Source organism: Camelus bactrianus, chromosome 10, assembly GCF_048773025.1.
Source record: "Camelus bactrianus isolate YW-2024 breed Bactrian camel chromosome 10, ASM4877302v1, whole genome shotgun sequence".
Taxonomy (NCBI): domain Eukaryota; kingdom Metazoa; phylum Chordata; class Mammalia; order Artiodactyla; family Camelidae; genus Camelus; species Camelus bactrianus.
In genome coordinates this window covers 41718147-41735231 of record NC_133548.1, presented here as the reverse complement: position 1 = coordinate 41735231, position 17085 = coordinate 41718147, and the positions used below count along the sequence as shown (strand labels likewise).

At 47.1% G+C, this 17085-nt stretch overlaps 1 protein-coding gene across 1 annotated transcript; it reads left to right on the top strand.

Moving 5' to 3' along the window:
- Positions 1 to 8684: 8684 nt before the first annotated feature.
- ADM (adrenomedullin) lies at positions 8685 to 10989 on the top strand. Its single transcript, XM_010964880.3, has 4 exons — positions 8685 to 8844; positions 9289 to 9407; positions 9560 to 9709; positions 9921 to 10989. Exons 2-4 carry the CDS (start codon positions 9310 to 9312, stop codon positions 10231 to 10233), a joined length of 561 nt encoding a protein of 186 aa, XP_010963182.1. The 5' UTR covers positions 8685 to 8844; positions 9289 to 9309; the 3' UTR covers positions 10234 to 10989.
- The last annotated feature ends 6096 nt before the right edge of the window (positions 10990 to 17085 follow it).

Genomic DNA, 17085 nt, shown 5'->3' with positions numbered 1-17085 from the left:
CGAGGCGCGCACTGCGCCTGCGCCGCACTTAGCGCCCGCTCCTGCCCCGCCCCCACCCGCGCTGGCTCCTTGACCCCAGCGGGGGCGGAGAGCCCACCCCCACCCCCACCCCCACCCTCCGCGGGCAGTTGCGACTGCCGGCTTTGGGGAATGGGCGACCCGCCGTATTCCCGCCACGCGCCGCCACCACAGCGGCTCGGGGTGGTTCACTTTGATGCCTGGCTGCCCCTTCGCGGCCCCCCTCCCCTTTCCCTGTTTTTCCTAAAGCAGGGTGTCCTTCCTTCCGCCTTCTCCACTCTTTCTGGATCTGGGCAGACGAGACAGGGATGGTTGAGGGGGTCCCCTGGCAAGTTTGCTGCTTCCCCTCCCCCGCGCCAAGACGAGATTCTCCCGCCCTCGGCTGGAAGCATGGAATTTGCACCGCCAGGCCTTTTGCTGCACGTTTCCTGTTTATGTTGTGCAGATGGGAATTTTAGGAACATGCCACCGAACAGGCGGAGGAGGGAGAGGCTTTTGCGCAATCTTCAGAGGCGCCTCGTGCTTCATTCCTGGGTGGGCTGGGGGCGGTTGACCTGGGCTTCCCCTGGAGCGCCTGAGGAAGCTGGATTCCACCGAAGAACGCGGCATCCCCGGGATCCTCCTGAACTGCCGGCTCCAACAGAGTCCGTGGGAGAAGGCTTGTCTCTCTCTCAAGGAAGTCCTTCCCGCCTAGGCTTTCGCCCCTTACTGCGGTCCCATAGCTCTTGCAGCAGGAGCAGGTGGTGACTTCCAGCTTCCCTGCTCAAACAATGCAATAAAATCAATTAGTGGATCTCATCATCCAATCTAGGAATTATCTAGGTGGCCTTTTTTTTTCTTTCTTTCTTTTTTTGTTTTTGTTTTTTTTTTTTTTTGCTACACCTCTTATTGGTCGTTTCGAATTTGGCTAGTGAGGCACCAGATGAGCTTGCTTTGTCCTCTGTCAGTATCTCATGAAGTTTTAATAGCAGAATATGTTACAAGTAGTTTTGGGAATCTCCCTGGTTTGCAAATGTGATCATCTTCGTGGAGAGAAGTGCACGATGTCTCGAACTCTGAACTGGGAGTCCAGAGATTTGCTGTCTCAGTTCCCGAAAATGTGCTCTCATAGATCATTTCCTCTTTCTGTGTGGAACTTTCTTCACCTACAGATTGAGAGGGTTGGGCTGCACTAGAAGAACTGAAACTCCCAGGAAGTAATACTTTAGGAGTTCATTTGCAAATTGCTATGGTCAAACAGAATCAGCCTAGTTGCAGGGGAGGAGGGAAGATAGCAGACTGATCTTGGAAATAACCAAACTGAAAAAGCTTCAGTCACACCTCTTGTAAGATTCCTCTCTATAATTTCCTTGGGAGCTCGTCACCCAATTTGATCACTTTCAGTAAAGAGGAATCTTACTTCCTTGGGAGGCAGCCCATTGCAATGTTTATTAACCCTATTGTTAGAACGTTCTTCCTTATTATGTCAGAGTTGTCTTGTAACTACCCCCAATTTTGCTCTATGGAAATACCCAGAAAAAAAAATCTATCTTCATATGATAGCTTTTCTGATTTTTAAGGCAACTATCATGTTCCTTTCCCATTTTTCTTTTTTTAATTAAGGTGCAATTCACATATCATAAAATGAACAATTTTAAAGTATACAGTTCAGTGGTATTGAGTACATTCACAGTGTTGTGCAACCACCTCTATCTAGTTCCAAAATATTTTCATCACCCAAAAGAAAACCCCACACCCATAAAGCTGTCACTCCTGTTTCCCCCTCCCCCAACCTCTGATAACTACCAATTTGCTGTTTTGTCTCTATGGACTTACCTAGTATGGATATTTGGCATAAATACAATCATACAATATGTGACCTTCTGTGTCTGAGTTCTTTCATTTAGTGTAATGTTTTTAAGGTTCATCCACGTTGTAGCATATAACAGTACTTCATTCTTATTCATGGCTGAAATAATATTCCATTGTATGTATATACCATAGTAAGTCAAATTTATCTGTTTTTTCTTTTGTTTCTTGTGCTTTCATGTCGGATAAAAGAATCCATTGCCAAATCTGAGGTCATGAAGATTTACTCCTACGTTTTCTTCTAAGCATTTCATAATTTACTCTTATTTTAGGCCATTGACCCATTTTGAATTAATTTTTATATATGACATAAGGTAGGGGGTCCCAGTCTACTTTTTAAATGTGTTGTTTTTTTTATTCATTCACAAGTGTTGGTTTAAATTATTTTAACTTTTTTTTTTAAATCAAAGCTTAGCTGTTTTCAAACCTTGAATCAAATGCTGTTTCCTTTTAGGCATATTCCATCTGTTAGGTCATAAGTAGGCTGGCAGACCATTTGCAAATGGGTGTTTTGTAGCACATGGATTTTGACTTACCCCAGGTGAGCATATTTAGCATACACTGGAACTGTGCTTTGTTTCCCAATCAACAGCTGCCAGTCTGCTGAAACTGATAAGCCCTGACAAGGCAGCTTGATTACTGATATTGGCTGAAGGCCAGACTATCCCCTGAGATAACCACCATCACCTTTTACCAAAGAGTGAGGGAGTAGGGCAAATCCAGATTTGTTTAACTGAAGGCTGGCAGGAGCAGGAAGGGAGGAAGACTATGTGGCACAATGATGATGTGTATACAGCAGATGCCTTTCTTTTATGCTTTAGAAGACAAAAAAGGAGCTGATTACTAGTGAGCAAGGATTATCAGCCTGCTGTTCCTACAGTCGGCTATCGTAGAGTAAGTGGCTGCTCTGCACAGTCATTTCAAGTGCATCCTGTGGTTAGCCGCTACAGTCCAGAGAGGCAATATCAGAGTTCGGCTTGACCAAGTGTCTGCAGGCAGGGATGGGGCCCCTTCAAATAGTCTCTATCAACCAGTAAAAAAGGAAACTAAGCAGCTGTGGTAGGAAATTCCCTGATCCATTGCCACGTCTCCCTCCACTAGGTTGCCCAAACTGAATGATGTTACCCTTGACACCTGCCTCTCTCTCAGCCTCACATTCATTACTCAGTCCTATTGATCCTACTTCCCAAATATGTACACTTCTGCCCCTACCCTCACTGCCACCCAACTAGTCTGAGCCACTGTCACCTCCCACCTTAACTACTGTAATAGCTTCCTAACTGGTTTCCCAAATTCGTTGGTGGTTCCAGATTTTCCATCTAGGTAAAACTTTGGGACAAAAAGTGGGTTATGAACCCTGTCTTCAAATTAAATCTGTATAGGAAACACATGTTTTTACCTTGGGGCTGTGTTTGGAATACAGAAAGGAGGCTTCAGAGATGACTGATAGAAATTGTCCTGCAGTTGCTTTCATATATGTGACTATATGAATAGCTGAATCTTGACATTGATACGAAGTATCCCTGACGTTAGCAGCTTCAGCATAAATAAATGCCATGAGAGATTGCAGGCTGCTTTTACTTAGATTGCATCTTTATTTGGTGAATGGGACTGGCTACATAATTGGCAGAGCCCAGAGCAAAATGAAAATGTAGGATCCTCTCTCTTTTCAAAAATTACTAAGAATTTCAAAACAGCAAGAAGCAGAGCATTTAGTATGGGGCTCCGTGTGACTAACAGGGTGCCTGTCCATGAAGTCAGCTCTGTTGGTGTAGCTTAGGGTGGACTCTGTGTGTGTGTGTGTGTGTGTGTGTGTGTGTAGTGAATTAACTGAGATTATAGGAGGCAGAGGCCCTCTCCAATCTCTCCAGGGCACCACCACTGCGCTGCTTCCCTTCTTGCTCCTCCTTAATCCATCCACCACATTCAATAGCCAAAATGATCTTTTAAATGTATATCAGATTATGTTTTTCCCATCTTCAAATATGTTAATGGCTTCCCTTCTTATGAATAAAGTGCAAAATCGTCATCATATACCAAAGGGTTCTATTTACTCTCTGATAACCTCTTTAATCTCATTTCATGCCTCTCTTCTCCCTCACTCAATACATTTCAGCCACACTGGCCACCTTTCATTTTCTCTAATGTACCAGGCTCTTTCTCATCTCTGAGCATTTGCACAAGCTGTTCCTTCCATTTGAGACATTGGATCCCTCTAATCTTGCTTTTTCTTCAGAACACTAACCACAGTTTATAATCATGTATTCCTGTGAGGGTTTATTTATGTTTGGCCACCCTCTATGCTGTAAGCTCACTGAGGGCAAGAATGATGTTTGCATTGATGATTACTGTATGCCCAGCACTTAGTACAGATCCAGGCACATAATATTTGCTCAGTAAATATTTGTTGAAGGAATGAATAAACTTTCAAATCCCATAGGCCCATGCATAAGAATTGCTTCACTCTAATGGTTCTAATCTGATAAGTACAGTATCCCCACCTGGAAGCAGGTAGCATGATGGTTGCTCTCATTAACCCCATTCTTATTCTCTAGGGATGACCCCCAAATGATCTAATCATCTCTTTTATACTCCACTTATTAATGCCATTCATTGTGCCATCAGTAGTAAATTTTTCTTGAAGTAACTTCATGTTATTCTGTTATAGCTGTTAGTAAAAGAAGCTTCTACACATTAACCATCTTCTCCACGTTCTCTTTCATCTGTCCTTTAAGCTTCAGGGAAGTCTGTCTTTTGGCTTTATCATATAAGAGGACTGATTATTTCTGTTCACCTGTTTTGTGTGGGAGCACAAAAAGGAGGCAGGAAAAGCATTGCTTTTCTTTATACTGATGCATTGGAAAATTTTATGCCCAAAAAAGAGAAAGGTTAACTGCCCTCCTGGCCTCCACAACTCATAAATTAATGCTATAGAAACAGTGCATTTTATTCTGTGTCAGCATTCTTTACTTGGTCAACCTCCTGAAACTGTATGCTTGTTTTACACTTAAATTGGTTTACATACATGTGCATTTTTCTAGAAAGGGTCTACATCTTATTAGCTCCTCAGAGAAGTCAGAAATTTAAAAAAAAAAAAAAAAAAAAAAAAAAAAAAAAAAAAAAAGCCCTGACCTTTATATCCTGCTTTACTTCTCCCTGTGAGTGACTAAGTCCAAAAGGCTGATTGGGTCCTTTCTTTAAAGCACTTGGTGTTATGACTCCAGGATGCTTCTTGAAACTTGTTTTCAAATAATCTTTGTAAACAAGCCTTCAGCTTAGGAGAGGCATTTTGAACTATATGAATAATAAATGAATTATAAAATTTCCTGTTTGAAAAAAGACACACCAGAGGTAACTATCCAATGCACTTAACCCCTTAAGTTTAATTATTCTTATTAATATTAATATTGTTTATTGTTTTTCATTACTTTTCTTCATGACCTGAGTGTGGTCACTCTGGCTTTAGGGATTGTGTCCACAGTGTTAGCTGAAAAAACACCACCACAAATTTCTTACAATGCCAAACATTACTAAGAATAAGGCTTGGATTTAGGGCCTAAAAATAATTCAGTTAGAATGTAGGAAGAAATTGAGACACCATTACACAACAAGGCTTTAGCATATTTGTATGTCTGTATGTATGATGTCAGGATACACACATTTATTACGATGCTTTGGGGGTTTATTTACAATCTGACCCTTTAAAAATTCTTAGGCACACAAAAAAGTGGATCTTCATTAACTAGAAGGTATTTCTTTTGTTTCTTTCGCTTTTCTTGCCAGTGAGATTTTAAAGATGTTTCTTCCTTCACTTCCTTCCTTCCTTCCTTGTACTCAATTTTCATCTACAATCTCTGCAGCTTGGATGGATGAAACTCCACGTTAACAGATCACCAGAAGCAGAACTCCAGCTGCGCTGTTTCCTTCTAGATATAGGTTTAACCAAGAACACACTCTACTGATTTTTTTTCCTTCAACAATGATTACGTAAACGAACTCGAGGTTCCACGGGAAAAAATAGATGCCAACAGCTGGCATATTTTATATCTTTTTTCTTCTTATACTCCACAACGCTTTGGGGAACACTCTGGCCCCTGTCGCCCACCCACGCAAACACACGCGCCCGCGCACACATACACACTTTCCAAGATAGGTGTTCTAGGAAAATCCCGAGCTGCCAACCCAGGACTTTACTTAAGGAAAGAATTGACGGAGTTCTCAAGCGTCAGTCTTCTGAATGCTAGAGGTACAAGGAGCACCTGGGCTGATAAGGAGCATGCCGAGGCTCTCAGGTGAGAAATCCTGGCACCGCCGCTACCGCGTAGGCGCTGGAACCGGGCAGAGGAGAGCCGAGTCTCCACTCCCGGGCTGGGTTTGCTTGTTGAAGCCTCCAGTAGTTCAAACCGAAGTCTGCACCAACAGCACGCCTCACAGTCCTGCAGCCAGAGCGAGAGCTCAGTCCTCAGTCCCCTTCCCCGCCCCCACAGCACCCCCTACCCCCCACGGAATCAGGTCTCTACTAAAGGACAAGAGAGGAGGCCACAAGGTAGAGCTGAAGAGTCCTCTGCAGACCAAACCCCCCAGGGCTGGTGGGAACTGGAAGGAACGAGTCCAGACCACGGGACCTTCCCTGGCTGTAGGCCGGCGCCCAGCTGTCCTTGACCTCCCTAGCAGTCGGAGGCGCGCGCCGGGGAAATGAAAGTAAAAACCTGTCTTGGCGTGAACCCAGCTGGAGGCTGGAGAAGAGTAGGTCGCATCCTTGGACAAGACTGACAGACAGCCTGTCCTGAACAGGGTCGCCGCGGAGAGCCTGACTCGCAGGGGACGAACTGAAAGGAAGCCGTAAAATATGGGTGACTAGCGAGCAAAATAGAATAGTGAGGCTGGGGAGGCTCCTGGAAACAGAGCAGGCGCTCAGTAATACCTGCTGGGTTTTGCGCGGGCCGACTAGCCGCCAGACCCCGTTTGCTGCAGCGCCTACCCTGCGGCCAGCCAGGCGCCGGAACCCAGCCCAGACGCTGCGCTGCATCCCTCCTCGGCGTCTCCAGCCCTTACCAGAGCCCAAGCCAGAGCTAGGTATCTGTCCCCCGCCCTCAGCTGGAACTCAGGTCCGCTCAGGTGGTTTTCTCAGGAAAGAATCCTGAAAATAATAACGTCGGTGCGGCCATTCCTTCCCCAGGTGCAATGTCCACCCATCATTCCTGGGAGTGAAAGGGCGGCTGAGCTGGCAACGCGAGGCCCAGGGCAGGCAAGGTCCGCGCGCCCCAAGCCAGCCGCCTGTGCACTAGGTCTCCGAATCAGCATGGCATAGCAGGTAGGAAGCTTAGAGATCTGCTGGGGACACGTTATAGATGGGGAAAATAGAGTGGGGACGTGACTTGCCTACGTTCACACAGCGAATGCCATAAAATGAGGACTAGAAGCTGGTCCTCAGAATTTCAATGGTCCCCCGCCCTCCGTTTCACAGTCTACGACCTGCATCCAGGGTAGTGGGTGATAGGACACCAGAGACCCTCCTGTCAGAAGTAGGGAGCTCCAAGGGGCTGAGTTCCCTCGCCGGTTTGGCCTCCAAAATTAAGTAAGAAAGTGAAGTCAAAAAGCAGTGATGGAAGAGTGTACACGAGTGACAAACGTGCTTGGGGGTGATTCATCATGAACAGGCATAAATCCTTGGGCGGGGGCTAGGACTCTTCTCTCCCCCTTGACGAGAGGATGACCCTAGCCTAGAAAAATCCACGACGCGCCCCATCCAGTCAGCCATGCTTGCTTTCTGGGCTGAGCTAGGACTCTGCTGCTTACCACCTTTGGTGTGACTTTAGGTAAATGCTTCCTCCTCTGAACTTTAGTTTTCTCATCTCACCGAGTAGAAAACTGATGTTACCTTCCTCGCCTAACTCAAGGGTAGATGTGAGGATCAAAGGAGATCAGGATGTGGCTGGCCATGCTTTGTAAACTGTAAAGCGATTAACATACGTGAAGCATTAGTGTGCTCCCTGGCAGTAAATCCTCACGTTTACAAGGGGTGAATGGAGGCTCCGAGGGCAGCTAGGCAAACTCTCAGGTTGTAACCTTATAAGGCATAATTGGATTACAAGGAGGAAAAAACGAAACGATATTCTTCGTCCTAATTTTGGTTATTCCTCTATTTCCAAATAGGCACACAAATTCTGACACTTCAGATAACTGCCCCCCCCCCCAATCCCAATTCTCAAATCAGCCTTTCAGAGCCTGCCCCTCTTGCGAAATCTTACTAGTCCATCCCAGAACACTGGAGTGTGGGCCGCTCTCGGGGGTCTGGCGAGCCCCTGCTCTTCTCGGCTGCGCTCTGTGCCCTGCCCCTGAGGCTCGGCGGGAGTCTGGGGTCGCGGCCAGGTCAGGCGCCGAGCCGGCAGGGGGCGCGGTCCACTCGAGGCCACAGTTCCCGAGGTCCCGGGTTCGGGTCTTCTGCGCGGTACCCAACTCTGGTTCTTATAGTTCCGTGCCAGGAGACCTCGCATTGTGGGCTGCATAAGTCCTGGGTAAGGGCCCCAAGAAGTTGTACCGGCTCTACTTAGCCCCAGTTTAAGATCTGAACCCTGTGCCCAGAGAGTCAGAGTTGGGGCAGTTCCTGCACCAATTTCCTGGAGCTCATTTCTGAGCCAAGGGGGCATGAGGGACCCCTACCCTGACCCCCGCACCTCCCCACCCCCACCCCACCCCCACAGGCGAGCGCTGCGCGCGCCCGAGTGCAGAAGCGCGCGCCCAAGGAAAGAAAGGGAGGGCGCGAGGGCAGCCCAGGCCCCGCCCCCCTGCGCTCTTCTTATAAAGCCGAGGAACGCGAGCCGACCACTCAGTGGTTTCTTGGTGACACTAGGCGGAACAGCTCGAGACTCGCCACCTCTGGTTTCTCACCACAGCTTGGAGTCGGGGTTTGGCCACTGCCAGAGCGACGTTTCAGATTTAATTCTCCCAGTTCTTGGCAGTTCACCCCCTCAGCAGGTAAGCACCCCGAACGCGGCGATTTAAAGTGGGAAGAGGGGGTGGAACTGCCCAGGCCGGAGACTGGGAGTGGTAGGTGAGGGATATAATCCACTTTGTAGGGTCCTCTGCGGGGTGCGTCCCACATCATGGCCCAGCTCGTGCACACAACTGGAATTCCAGAGACTCAGTCCCCTCCACTCCGTCAGCCAAATTTCGAGAAGTTGAGCGGGGAACCTCTGGGAGCCTGACACGGGGCAGCAGCCTCCCGTGCGGGGCTTGTCACCCGCCGGGCGGGTGCAAATGCCGCTGGCGCCTCTCTGTGCCCCTGGGAGATAAGCGTCTGAGTCAGGAAGAGCGCGGGCTGAGCCTGCCCGCGCCGGGGCCCTCGCCCACCTCCGTGTCCCGCCCGGCGGTGCGGCGGGCAGGAGCACTCACACTCGGCTCCTCTCTCTCCTTCCCCAGGGTCTGCGCATCACCTCCGGGATGAAGCTGGTTCCCGTCGCCCTCATGTACCTGGGCTCGCTCGCCATTCTAGGCGCCGACACCGCACGGCTGGACGTGGCCGCAGAGTTCCGAAAGAAGTGAGTTGCATGCAGCACCTTCCCCAGTCCTGGTACCTGCAAGACAGGGGGAACTGGCCATTGATCCCTGAGGGTTTAGAAGTGAACAGGAGCAGGGACGGGCCAGGACCTCTCCTGGATGAATGCGAATCTTGTCAACTTGTGTTTTCTAGATGGAATAAGTGGGCTCTAAGTCGTGGAAAAAGGGAACTTCGGGTGTCCAGCAGCTACCCTACCGGGATCGCCGACGTGAAGGCCGGGCCTGCCCAGACTCTCGTTCGGCCCCAGGATGTGAAAGGCGCCTCTCGAAGTCCCCAGGCCAGGTAACTATGCCTCGCGCCATTGCGGAATGGGCAGGGGAAGCTCTTCTCCACTGCCTTGGCCCTGGGGATCATCAGGAGGATGTATGGCAGTTCAGATAGAGGTAGCAATTTCAAGCTCCCTCTGGTCCTAGAACGGCTCCGTTCCTGATGGCTGGAGCCAAAGACCTGCTTGATGGGAGTCTCACGTTGCCTGCCTTCCCTTCTCCCGCAGTCCGGACGCCGCCCGCATCCGAGTCAAGCGCTACCGCCCGAGTATGAACAACTTCCAGGGCCTGCGGGGCTTTGGATGTCGCTTCGGAACGTGCACGGTGCAGAAGTTGGCGCACCAGATCTACCAGTTCACGGACAAGGACAAGGACGGCGTCGCTCCCAGGAGCAAGATCAGCCCCCAGGGCTATGGCCGCCGGCGCCGACGATCCCTGCCCGAGGCCAACCTGGGCGGCACTCTGTTGTCCCCGGAGCCACAGGCACGAGGGGCCTCGGCCTCCCGGGCGCAAGTGCTCGCCTCCCTCCTTAAGATTTAGGTGGCAGCAGCGAACAGTCGCGCATGCATCCCGCCTGCGCCTCCCGGGGCAGAGGGCTTCCCCGAGCCGAGCCCTTCAGCGAATGGGAACCGAGCTGAGACAGCCCTGATTGTCCGAGAGTCCCGGAGGCACCGTCCAGCGGCGAGTCCCGGCTTTGCAGGAGACCCTCCTCCTCCGAGGCAATATTCTTTTCACCCTAGTGCGGCCTGGGTGCCCCGGGAAGGGAGGAGGGTGCAGAGGAATCCAAGGGAGTGTCGTCTGCCAGGCTCATGGAGAGGAGAAACTGCGAAGTAAATGCTGAGACCCCCAGGGGCAAGGGTCTGAGCCACTGCCGTGCCCAACTGATTTCTGACGGGGTGTCACCCCACCGGGGCGCAAGCCTCACTATTACTTGAACTTTCCAAAACCTAGAGAGGAAAAGTGCAATGCGTGTTGTATATACAGAGGTAACTATCAATATTTAAGTTTGTTGCTGTCAAGATTTGTTTTTGTAACTTCAAATATGGAGATATTTTTGTACGTTATATATTATATTAAGGGCATTTTAAAGCAATTGTATTGTCCCCCTCCCCTTTATTTTAATACGTGAATGTCTCAGCGAGGTGTAACGTTGTTTACTGCGTGGAATGTGTGAGAGTGTGTGCCTGAGAGACTGCCTCTTGTGGAAGAAGGAAACACCATGTCTGTATAATCTATTTACATAAAATGGGCGATATGCAAAGCAGCAAACCAATAAACTGTCCCAGTGCTGATTCATTCTCTGGTCATGAGTCTTGGAAGGGAGGGTGCCCCTGGTCCTGGTCCTCCCGGGAGCCTTGGGGTCCAGTCGCCTGGCGTGGGAAGATAGGACAGCTGCGCTGGCGGGTGCTGGCGAGTCTCGGCTCTGGCTGAGCGGTCAGAGCAACTCTCTCCAGGTGAGGCGTGTGGAGCGTGTGTCCTGCGTGAGGGTCCGGGCTTCGCGGAGATACTCGAGGTCACAGCCTCGCGTGGCGGCCGGGCCGCATGGGGTAGGATGAGCCCAAGTGGGGAAGCGAGCCTGGACTCTACAGATTGCGCAACAGAGTCTCAGATTTAATGGAGTTGCTCACGGAATTCTGCGCAAAAGCGCACCTCGGAGAGTTAGGGTGGTCTCGGATGCCTTCAAGGTGAGGAGGTTCCCCTGGCTGCAGCAGTGCTTAAGTTAGAAGCGACTCCACCAAAATGTGGGGACTCCTCCGGGAAACCAGCCGCCGGGCCAGCAACCCCGGTCCTTTCCAGCCCCGTGCCCCAGCGGGCCTGCGGGCTCATAAACGATGCTGCGGCGCCCCCAGCCGGCCGCCTCGGACCCGCCTGCGGGCCGTCAGGCAGTACGTGCGGTTTAATAAGTCCTCCTACGTGGGAGTCAGCACACAGCCTTAATGAAAGAGGAAAGAAAAAAACAGTTTGCAGATGCCAACCAGGGCCGGCCCCCCCTAGACCTGCACGGCGGCTCCCTGTTCTGGGATCGTGACTCAGCGCCCACACGCTGAGCAGCGTGCAGCTGCTGGCCGGAGGCAGCCGGGACGGACGTGCCGCCGGAACCGTGCGCCTGCGACGGCCTGAGACCTTCATGAGACCTTCATTGTTCTGCCTCCCCTTGCCGCTCTCCACTTCCTTCCTCCTTCCCAAGCCTTTTTCATTTTTTTCTCCACTTCTCTCCAGTCTTCCTTTCTCTCCCTTCTTTCTTCCTTCTCTTTGCATAAATTTATGCCTTATCATCTTAGACGGTTGACCCCAGTCCTGGTGACAGAAGCGGGGCACTAAGCCCCAGTGAATGACTAGAAGAGCAGGGGATCTGGGAACAGTCAGGACAGAAGGGGAGGATACGGGAAGGGACCCTGGAAGTGATTTCCCTGCCCCATTTGTCTCAACCGAAATCCTGAAGACCCAGGATGGAGTCCAACTGCTTGTCCTTTCTAGAAAGGTTCCTTGGCCTTTTGACTTCAAAGCATGACTGAAATGTTGGTGCTTACAGATGATCCCAGAAATCTTCCTGGTGACAAAAATCTGAGGGTGAGTTTGGATAATGGAAAGGTTTTCAGTGCAGCCTACCTCCTCCTGGGCCTTTTGCATCAACTGCACACTACAAGGCCCCTTCTAAAGGGCTAGGATAGTTCCTTTGAGAAAAATCCTGCGTGAAACTGAAGGAGATAGGTCCTAGGTCTGCGGTCCAGAGGCAACCTGCTTCTAAAGCAGTTTCAGTTTCAAAGAAAGTAGATCCTATTGCATGGAATTTCCTCAAGACTTCCCAAGGCTTCAATTTTGGGCATGTGGCCTGACGACAGTGTCAATCTTCATACAATTCATTGTCCTATTTGATCATAATAGTTTTGTGAGGTTCATCAGAATTCAAGGGGTTACAAATGCAGCAACAGACCATCCTGTCCTCTAGGGCCTTTTAGTAAATATTCCCTTAGAGGGACTCTGTGCCAGGTGCACAAGGTACAGGGAATGTATGAATGAAAAAGTGAAAATTCCAGTTATGGGATTTCTGTGCCAGTGAGTGGTTTTGGGTGGTCTGAAGGGGCTACAAAAAACCGCGAACACTTCAGCCTTGCAGACAGTGGCTCGGGATTAAATACTCACCCTTTCCCTTGAGCCAAGGTTTGTCCCATAGCCACAGAGCCCTTCAGCCAAACCTCACCCTGGAAGCATTTCAGCCAGCAGACAAAGCTGCCAAAGGCAGTTTGGGCACTAGCTTAGGGCTGTTCTGAGCAGGGAATGGGCGTCTAGCCTTCTACCCAGGGAGTCTTATGACTCCCTTCAGGGAATCCAAGGCAAGTGAGGTAGATGGTTCAGCTCTGAGATAAAAGAGGCAGCTGCTCAGCTGGAGTCCTTCCCAACTGAAAACTCTGATTGAAGATATGTCCAAAAAGACAAGAGACCCTCCTAAGACCAGTCTGGTACAAGTTCAGAATTGACTGAAGATCACCATTAAACTCTGGGGACTTTCTCTGTGAGCCATTCAACCGTCCTTCTGGATTTTTTTCATAAGGTGTCAAAGCCTGTCAGGATAAGGCCTCTTAATGCCAAGAACACATCGTTTATCAACAGTGATGAGTCATTTGTGAGCTGATTCGACCTGTCGGCGGCTGAGGAGTAGGCGCAGCTTTTATCTTTAGCTACTGTTGCTGGCTGTGGGAATGGTACCATCCATGTATAATCAGACACAATGTACCAAGCAATTTCTTGAAAAGCCAACACCTTGGCTGAACAGCTAAGGCTGGAAGGGAGTGATGGGGAGGAATGGAAACGGATTCTTTTTTTAGCACCTGTTTTCTATCAGACATTCTCCTAGCCACTTTCTATACCTTATCTCATTTAATTCTTACAGCAGCCTTGTAGAGTAGGTGTTATTATGTCTGTTTGTGGATAAGGAAGCTGAACCTCAGAGACATAAAGTAACTTAGTCAAGGTCACACAGTGAGTAATAAGGGCTGGAGCCTGGCTTTGCACTCAAGTGCCACAGGCTATTTTGATGCTGTGAAGACATAGAGAGTAAGGTGGGATAATTTTAACATTTGGATTCTCAAGCCAGATGTCCCCAGATGTCCTCTAATACAAGGATGGCATGGGTAGGTGATTTACACCTGTGGTTCTGAAGGATTTACATGAGGCTGGTAGGACGGGAAACCAGAACTGTTTCAGCGGCATGCTCAGTGAGTATAAAATAAATAAATGAAATGAGTTTTTAAATTCTTGGACCTGTTTTGAAGCAGGGATTATAAATCAGGAATAATCTCCCCTCCCCCTCCCCGGGCTAAGCCACTGACCTCTTTGGTTTTCATTGCCAAATATAGTTAGAACATACACTGAAGGCCTCAAGAGCTGGCTCCTGAGGGAATGGCCTTCGGGGCTATTCCTGGCCAAACCCAGCCTCACACTGCAGGACTTGAGTCGCCTGGAAGAACACCTGTGTCTACAAAGCTGCAAATAGAGTTTCCACCCTTGAGGTGGAGCCTTTGTCTTTGGCAGCTGCAGCCCAAGCTAGCTTTTCAGAGGCTAAGTGAGCTGACTGACAGAGTTATGAGTGCTCCCCCTCTTCTCCCCAGCCAAGAAGGCGAGGGCCTTGCTACCCTGAGTCCTACAGAGTTTTCTGCCAAAGCTGGATTGGAGGCTTGGTCTTCATTTGCATGGGAAGAAGGGTGAGGCTAGATATCTATCTGGTGGTCCCACTGGTCTTGTTCCAGAGTTATTTTGGAACGTTCTGGAAAAACAATAAAATGACTGTGACCACACAGGCAGCTGAATTTAGTAGGTTATTGTACATTTATCCAAAAGCAAGGAAGTAGTTCTGAGTATTAAGATGAGTTTGTGAGACATAAAAAATGCTTGTTACTTATTATTTACTGATTATACAATATTTATTCAGTGTAGAAAAAAGAAAAAGATTCACCTTTCATACCACTATTAATATTTTAGTGTTTACCCTTTTAGATATTTTTATACATTATACATATATATATATATATATACTTTTAAAAAATTGAACAAGTGCAGAGCTTAATTAAACATACTCCTCAGTTTAAGGCAAATTGTCATTATCAGTCTATGCAAGGCTTCTCTCTTGTTTTATTTTAATTATTTTATTTTTTCTCCTTTAATTCCCATACCCTTTCCCACCTCTTTCGTGGGAACTGTCTTTAACATGTTTGATAGCTGTACTTATGATATGTGTATAATCCTTTAAAGGCTGTGCTGTTGCTTTGTGACATGTTTTTGACATACAAATATGTGGTGTTAAAAATTTTCCTGGATACTTAAAAAAATAATTATCCAAGTAGATTATTTCCTCTTACTGCTGCATATTATGGAGTAGTATGCATCTACCACATTTTTTTTTTTTGTCTCTGAATGAGGGATGCTTGGGTTGCCTCCAGCACCCCTTTGCCATGTATAATGTACAGATGAACATCCTGTTTCATGTCCTCTTATATCTCTGAATGAGAATATCTTGAGGTTATATATCTAGAAATGGCATCAAAATGCTTCTACAGACCGATGACACTAAATTCTGAGATTGCTTTCCAGAATGCCTACGCCAGTTTGTATTCCCACCAGCAGTGCCTGAGTGTTCCCACTTGCCCATGTCCTTGCCAAACTCTGTGTGGATCTATTTGTTTCCCATCCTAAAAGGTATAAAGTATTATGACACCATTGTTTTAACTTCCATTACCTATTACTACTGAATTTTTGCACATCTTCATTTATTTGTTTGTCATTTGAACTTTCCCTAATGGGTCACACAACTTTCAAAAAGTGAGATCAGGTTGGTCTGCAACCTGACTTTTTTTTTTTCCCTCATCGGTGCATTTGGGACATCTTTCCATGTCAGTAAATAAATCTGTACCATATCATTTTTATTACCTGCATGATATTTCCTCATATGAAATTATCATAATCAAATACCATTCCTCTGCTATTGGATATTAAAATTCTCCTCCCTACATTTTTGCCATGAAAAATGCCTGATTAAACATCTTTGTGTATTCATCTTAGGGTAATTTTATTGTTTTAAAGATAAATTCTTAGAAGGAAAATTATTGAAACCATTTTTTCACCCCACATGCAAAAATAAACTCAAAATATATTTTTTCTAAATGTGTTTCTAAATGTAAGACCTGAAACCATAAAACTTCTAGAAGGAAACATAGGCAGGATGCTCTTTTATGTTGGTCTTAGCAATATTTTTTTGAATCTGTCTCATCAGGCAAAGGCAACAAAAGCAAAAATAAACAAATGGGACCACATCAAACTAAAATGCTTTTGGACAGCATGGGAAACTATCAAGAAAATGAAAATGGGACAAGATATGTGCAAATGATGCATTTATTAAGGGGTTAATATACAAACAGTCTGATTAATAAATGGTCAGAGGATCTGAATAGGCATTTTTCCAAAGAAGACATGCAATTGGCCAACAAGTACACTGAAAAGATGCTCAACACCACTCATTGTCAGGGAAATGGAAGTCAAAACTACAACGTGATATCACCTCACACTTGTCAGAATTGCTATCATCAAAAAGACAATCCATAACAAGCATGGGTGAGGATGCAGAGAAACGGGAACCCTAATTTCACATTGGTAGGAATGTAAATTGGTACACCCACTATGGAAAACACTAGGGAGGCTCCTCAAAAAATTAAAAGAGAACTACCAAATGATCCAGCAATTCCACTCCTAGGTATTTATTCAAAGAAAACAAAAACACGAGTTGAAAAAGACATATGTACCCTTATGTTCATTGCAGCATTATTTACAATAGCCAAGATATGGAAGATATCTAAGTCCATGGACAGATGAATAGGTAAGGAAGATGTGGGATATATATACGATAGAATATTGTTCAGCCATAAATAAGGATGAAATCTTGCCATTTGCAACAGCATGGATGGACCTAGAGGGTATTATGCTAAATGAAATAAGTAAGACAGAGAAAGACAAATACTGTATGTCTTCACTTACAGGTGGAATCTAAAAAACAAAACAAACAAGTAAATGTAACAAAACAGAAACAGATACAGAAAACAAACTAGTGGTTGCCAGAAGGGAGGGGGAAGGGAGGACGGCAAAATAGATGAAGGGGATTAAGAGGTACAGACTACTGGTTATAAAATAAGTCACAAGGATGTAATGTACAGCACAGGGAATATTGTTGACATTATTGTAATCACTTTGTATGGTGCATACTCTATAAAAATTTTGAATCACTATGTTGTATACCTGAAATTAATGTAGTATGGTAAATCAACTATACTTCAATTTTTAAAAAGTAAATTTATTGAGTCCATGAGTATGTGCTTTTTTGTTGTTAAATATCTGATACATATC

Excerpts from the sequence above, each read along its gene's own strand:
- ADM (XM_010964880.3), top strand. The coding sequence starts at position 9,310 with ATGAAGCTGGTTCCCGTCGCCCTCATGTACCTGGGCTCGCTCGCCATT. Across the intron at positions 9,408-9,559 it reads GCCGCAGAGTTCCGAAAGAA|ATGGAATAAGTGGGCTCTAA; the intron begins GTGAGTTGCATG and ends TGTGTTTTCTAG. Across the intron at positions 9,710-9,920 it reads TCTCGAAGTCCCCAGGCCAG|TCCGGACGCCGCCCGCATCC; the intron begins GTAACTATGCCT and ends CTTCTCCCGCAG.